The 6,585-nt window shown below is 43.6% G+C and overlaps 2 protein-coding genes across 2 annotated transcripts; both read left to right on the top strand.

Moving 5' to 3' along the window:
• Positions 1–1,042: 1,042 nt before the first annotated feature.
• On the top strand, positions 1,043–3,020 carry LOC110882271. Its single transcript, XM_022130337.1, has 4 exons — positions 1,043–1,130; positions 1,742–1,951; positions 2,149–2,693; positions 2,793–3,020. The coding sequence occupies exons 1-4, from the start codon at positions 1,043–1,045 to the stop codon at positions 3,018–3,020; spliced, it is 1,071 nt and encodes a 356-aa protein (XP_021986029.1).
• A 596-nt stretch (positions 3,021–3,616) lies between these two features.
• Positions 3,617–5,650, top strand: LOC110882273. The gene is made up of 2 exons (XM_022130338.1): positions 3,617–4,225; positions 4,367–5,650. The coding sequence occupies exons 1-2, from the start codon at positions 3,617–3,619 to the stop codon at positions 5,648–5,650; spliced, it is 1,893 nt and encodes a 630-aa protein (XP_021986030.1).
• The last annotated feature ends 935 nt before the right edge of the window (positions 5,651–6,585 follow it).

The following is a 6,585-nucleotide window of genomic DNA, read 5'->3' as shown; positions in this document are numbered from 1 at the left end:
CACCGGTTTCACCGGTGTTAACTCGCCCATCACCCTGCCCGTAGTCAACAATGGAAAATCCTGGCAGATCCCGTCATACATCATGACCGCGATTAAGAATTCTTGTGAATTTCATGGTCGTGACGACAAGTATGCCCCTGCCCACATCAACCGCCTTACCCAAATCTGCAGCACCTTCTCTATCAAGGGTGCTAATCTTGATGCCCGTTACTTATAGGTTTTCCCATTCTGACTTGCTGGCCGAGCCGCCACATGGCTTGATTCGCAGCCAGTAGGTTCTTTCACCACCTGAGCCGCCCTTAGAGATGCCTTTCTTGCTAAGTATTTTCAACCCGATAAAGCGTCTCGCCTTCGCGATCAGATCCATTCGTTCCGGTTGGAGCCTGACCAGCCCTATTACCTAGCCTGGGAGAGATTCCAAAGCCTACTCTCTCGCTGCTCTCAGCATGGTCTGTCCGACTAGGCACTTGTAGAGAAATTCTACAACGGTCTCACTTCTGAGACTCGTGTAGGTCCCCTTGATGTATGGATCTTTCACAGAATTGCCAATCTAATCAAGAGTGCGGAATCCTCTTGATCAGAATATAGCAGAAAACGTGTAGGAACATAAATCAACAATTCACTTTCAAACCGGATCTTTATTGATTATCTATCAAACTGATTACAATCAATCAAGATCCCTAACCAACACTCAAATTCGTCCAAAGCCCTATTGCCTCTCACGAATTCTCTCTAAAACTGTTTTTGGCTGATTAACCTAAACCCTAAAGCCTAACCTTGTTTATATAACACAAAGTTTGCTACTTGGGCTAGGGATTCCTACATGGACAAGCCCAATTCGTCCCCCTAGACCCAATGTGGGTTTTGTTTAGCCCAAACTCTATAATCTTACTAATACAAAGCTAAACCCACTAACTGTTTATCGTTTAACTAATTACAAGATATCCAAAGACCAAATCTAAGCTATTGTCACAAATATGCACCAACAACCCGAGCTCGGTTTGACACCTCAGCAGGAGGCCACTTAATAGGTAAGAAAACAATGGCCGAACGCCAAGACTTGTTTGAGAGTTTTGCTCATACTGATTATGAACAGTGGTCTGTCGCCAGGAATTCAATTCCTGTATCTAGTACTTCCTCAGCTATTCCCTTAGCTGCTTGAGGAATACACCAAGTTAGTTTGGAAACGAAGATAGCCGCTACCTTTGATAGCTTGAAGAGAGAGGTTAGCAGCCAAATTCAAGAGATTAGGGAATCCATGAATAGATGTGAGGTTTGTAGGGGAGGTCACGATACCGTAGAATGTCCATTACTCACTCAGGAGCAAGTTGATTACCTCACTGGTCAAAACCAAGCGCCCACTAACCCTTTTATTAATAATAACTCAAACTATAATTCGAATTGGCGTAATAATAATAAACTCCGTTCTTCCGGTAACCCCCCTGGTTTCCGAACAGGTCAGACTTAAAACAGGGGGCAGGGTCAGTTCTGTAGTGGGGGTTCAAACAATCAGGGTCAGTTTTCTGGTGGGGGTTCGCAGGGTAAGTATAACTCAGGGGGTTCAAATAGGCAGTTCAATAGTGGGGGGTCAAACAGTCAAGGTTCAGATAACCAAAACTTGGGTAGTGGTCTAGATGAGATTAAGTCTATGTTATCCCAATTGCTAGTTAAAGACCAAACCACCCAGAAACCCTAGAGGAGCATGCTACCTTGCTAAAGAATAATCATTCGAACTTACTAGATCTTCAAATAACTGTCAATGAAATCTCTCGTAAGTTGCAAGAAAGACCACCCAGTCAATTCTTAAGCAACACCCAACAAAACCCGGAAGCCCAATTGAAGGCCCTTTTGACCCGTAGTGGTAAAACCCTAGGGGAGGTAGTTAGAGATGAGGTAGTTGAGGAAGTGGAAGAGGAGTTAGTAGATGAAGAGATTGAGATGGAAGCTCCAGGTAAAGTGCAACCTAGGTTAAACCCAACACGTACCGCACACACCGATGAACCCTTAGTTGAGAGGAGCATAGAAAAGAGACCCGTATAGGTTAGGCCATCTCCTATCGTAGATCTTTCACGCATCCCATACCCCGCCCGCCTTAAGAAACAAAGGCATGCTAAGGAATATGCGTAATTCTTAGACATGTTCAAACAGTTGAAATCAATCTTCTGTTCATCGAGGCCCTTCAATCCATGCCTAAATATGCAAAATTCTTAAAGGACCTTCTAAAGAGAAAAGATAGGTTAGGAGCGATCTCGAACATCCCCTTGACTGGTGGGTGTTCCGCCGTTATCTTGAACAAGGTCCCGGAAAAATTGACAGATCTGGGCCTTTTTAACATTCCATGCCTATTCGGGAGTGACACCAAATATAGAGCCCTAGGTGATTTAGGTGCTAGTATCAATCTCATGCCCTACTCACTTTACCAAAAGCTAGACCTAGGAGAGTTGTCACCCACACGCATGTCCTTGTCTTTAGCCGATAGGTCAGTTAAGTATCCTCGTGGCGTTGTCGAAAATCTATTAGTTACGGTGGATAAATTCGTCTTTCCTGTAGACTTTGTCATCCTTGATATGGAAGCTGATGAGAGAGTTCCTATCATTTTAGGATGTCCATTCTTGTGTACCGTAAAGGCCATCATTAATGTCTTTCACGGTAACATCACACTTAGAGTCGGTGAGGAGACAATCACATTTGAGGTAGCCCGTTCGATGCAACACCCTAGTTGTTCCAACGACTATAGCAGTCCATGTCACTCCATTTATTTCTTAAACTCATTCTTATCGTGCATTGACCAGTGTCTAGACTTTATTAGTGGAGCCGATCTAGTAGGTAAGGGTGAAGAAGAAGAAGTTGAGGAGGTTGTAGAAGAGTGTGAGGAAGAAGTTGGGACCACCTTTGTTCCCGAAGTGTTAGAGCTTAGTGAGGTTAGAGAGGGGATCGAGAGAGCCCCAATAGAAAATCCCATCCCATTAGAGCGTCAGGTCCTCCCGTCCCATCTAGAGTATGATTTCTCAGGAGAATGATCCAATTTTCCTGGCATCATCTCTTCTAAATTAGCGGAGGAGGAAAAGAGTAGGTTGTTAGAAGTCTTGAAGTTGAATCGTGAGGCGATTGCATAGAGACTTTCGGATATAAAAGGCATTAACCCCGCCTATTGTACCCACCGGATACTCATGGAGGATGAATATAAGCCGGTGGGGCAACCTCAAAGGCGCTTTAATCTGAACATGCAAGAGGTTGTCAAGAAGAAAGTCCTCAAGTTGTTAGATGCCGGGGTGATTTACCCCATTTCCGAAGTGGTTATGAATGAGAAAAACGAGCTTATCCAGTCCAGGACCGTCACCGTTTGGAGTGTATGCATTGATTATCGAAAGTTAAATGACGCCACCTGGAAAGATCACTTCCCTCTATCGTTCATCGATCAGATGTTGGAGCGTCTATCGGGTCAACAGTTCTACTGTTTTCTCGATGGATTTTTGGGTTATTTCCAGATCCCCATCGCACCGGACGATCAGGATAAAACGACATTTACATGTCCTTATGGCACTTATGCGTACCGACGTATGCCATTAACGCTCCGGCCACTTTTCAGCATTGCATAGTTGCCATATTCCAAGACATGATTGTGACTTCTATAGAAGTTTTCATGAATGACTTCTCGGTCTATGGTGGCACTTTCGATCATTGCTTAACCAATCTTGATAGGATGCTAAAGAGATGCATAGAGACAAACCTAATGTTGAATTGGGAAAAGTGTCACTTTATGGTGACGAAAGGGGTAGTGTTAGGTTATAAGATCTCTAGAGAGCGGATAGAGGTAGATAGAGCAAAGATAAATACTATTAGCCGATTGCCTCCACCCACTAGTATTAAATCGGTCCGTAGTTTCCTTGGTCATGCAGGTTTCTATAGGCGCTTGATTAAGGATTTTTCAAAAATCACTCGCCCCATGACCCGACTCCTCGAAAAAGGCATTCCGTTTGTCTTTGACGAGGAGTGTCTTAAAGCATTCGACTTTTTGAAGGAGAAGCTGGTTAGTGCTCCGATCCTTGTCTCGCCCAATTGGAGCTTACCCTTTGAGCTCATGTGCGATGCAAGTGACTACGCCGTCGAAGCGGTGTTGGGCCAAAGAGTCGATAAACATTTCCATCTGATCTACTATGCGAGCAAAACGCTAAATGATGCTCAAGAAAACTACACCACCACGGAAAAAGAACTTTTAGCCGTAGTATTCGCATTCGACAAATTTCGATCGTACCATTTGCTTTCAAAGACTATCGTTTTCACCGACCATTCCACCTTGCGTTTTATTTTCCAAAAGAAAGACGCCAAACCCCATCTTATATGGTGTATTCTTCTTCTATCATAGTTCGACATAGAGATTAGGGATAAGAAGGGAGCGAAAAACGTAACGGCCGATCATTTGTCACGATTAGAGGATCCCAATAGAGAGGAGATTCATGAGGATGCAATAGGGGATATGTTCCCTCACGAGTCCATAGATTTAATAGTGGCCGAAATAGAGAGTTTACCTTGGTTTGCTGATTTGGCAAACTATTTAGCATCCGAGGAATTGGTGAAGGGAATGACTACTCAACAGAAATGGAAATTATATAGAGATGCTAGGAAATATATTTGGGATGATACGTATTTGTTCAAGATAGGTAATGATAGAGTCCTTAGGAGGTGCGTTCATAGGGAAGAAGGTTTAGATATCTTAAGACATGTGCATGAAGGAATGGTGGGAGGTTATCATGGGCCCCACGTTACCGCCCAAAAGGTATCCGATTGTTGGTTCTATTGGACGATTGTTGCCAAAGATACCCAAGATTTCGTCAAAAGATGTGATGCTTGCCAACGTACCGTCAATATCTCATCCAAGGATGAGATTCCCCAAAACCCCATTCAAATTCTAGAAATTTTTGATGTTTGGGGCATTGATTTCATGGGACCATTCCCTGCCTCTAGTGGGAATAGGTACATCCTCGTGGCGATCGATTACGTTTCAAAGTGGGTGGAAGCCCAAGCTCTTCCCACGAACGATGCCCGAGTAGTGGTGAGATTCCTTAAGAAGTTGTTCACTAGATTAGGTACCCCTATAGCCATCATCAGTGACCATGGCACTCACTTTTGTAATGCCGTCATGGAAAAGGCGTTAGCACGCTATGGGGTCACTCATCGTTTTTCCACCGTTTACCATCCTCAGAAGACCGGTCAAGTCGAAAACGCAAATCGTGGAGTTAAACGTATTCTAGAAAAGACCGTAGGGAAGTGTCGGAAGGATTGGTCTGATAAGTTATACAGTGCATTGTGGGCGTTCCGCACTGCATATAAAACACCTTTAGGAACCACCCCATTTATGATCGTGTATAGAAAAGCGTGTCATCTTCCTGTTGAATTAGAACATCATGTGTTATGGGCTTTGAAAACCGTAAACCTAGACCTAACTGATGCTAGGAGAAGATACTTTCAGATTCATGAGTTAGAGGATCTTAGGGAGGCGGCATACGCTCGTTCGTGGAGTATCAAAGAAAAGGCGAAAGTTTTGCATGATAGGAAGCTTAAAGGTTTAAAAGAGTTCAAAACGGGAGATCAAGTGCTTCTTTACAACTCCCGTTTGAAAGTTTTTGGTGGGAAGTTGAAGTCCAAATAGGCGGGACCGTATTTAGTTAGTGAAGTTTTTCCATACCGTACCGTTGAGTTGACGAACGAAGCCAATGGAATGAAAGTGAACGGACGCCATTTGAAGCATTACATAGGGGGACCCGTAGATTCGAATGAGGAGGAGGTAATTCCCCTCGAAATTCCACCCAAAACATCTGAATAGTGCCTTGAGTGAAGACTCAAGTGTAGAGTTTGTACCGTTTGTATCATTAATTTATTTTACGCATTTTCGTATTTAACGGTAGTTTTCATACTTTTTCATGTCTTTGTTTTGTGTGTTTGAGAATTTTGCAGGAAATCATTACCAACGAGGAGCGAAAATTTGAGAGAAAACGACATTCCAGGTAAGTCCCAGTGTTAGAAAATATTTGGGATGAGATTTGGGAGGTTTGGGAGAAAGCTGAAATTTTTCTAAGGCATGGAAGCCTTAAAAATTTTGAAACTTTCTGTAAATATTGGACCTTGGCGTCACGCGAGCCATCTTACACACAGCCTTCGCGTAGCGCGAGGCCTGGACTGAATTGAAGCTTCCCAATCGAAGCTTGGCATCACGCCAAGGGTCCCTCACAAAACCTTCGTGTCACGTGAGGCCTATATTAGATTTGAACCTTTTGCCCGTAATGGCCTGGTGTCACGCGAGTGCAAAACTCAAGAACCGTCGCGTAGCGCGACCCCCATATGAACGAATTAAAACCTGTTGTTTTATCTTTCTTCCCCAAATCACTTCAAAACCCTAACCATGAGAGCACATCCGCAAATCCACCATTTTCCACAATATATACCACCAAACATCACCATTTTCACCCCATTTTCAACCCACATCATCCATATCACTTTCTTATCAATCCCCACCATCAGGTTTACCATTTCACCCACCAAATTGCTCGCAGTGAGGAGCTACCTTTACGACTTAAAGATTCGATT

This window comes from Helianthus annuus, chromosome 10, assembly GCF_002127325.2.
Source record: "Helianthus annuus cultivar XRQ/B chromosome 10, HanXRQr2.0-SUNRISE, whole genome shotgun sequence".
Taxonomy (NCBI): domain Eukaryota; kingdom Viridiplantae; phylum Streptophyta; class Magnoliopsida; order Asterales; family Asteraceae; genus Helianthus; species Helianthus annuus.
This window is presented reverse-complemented; position numbering and strand designations above follow the sequence as displayed.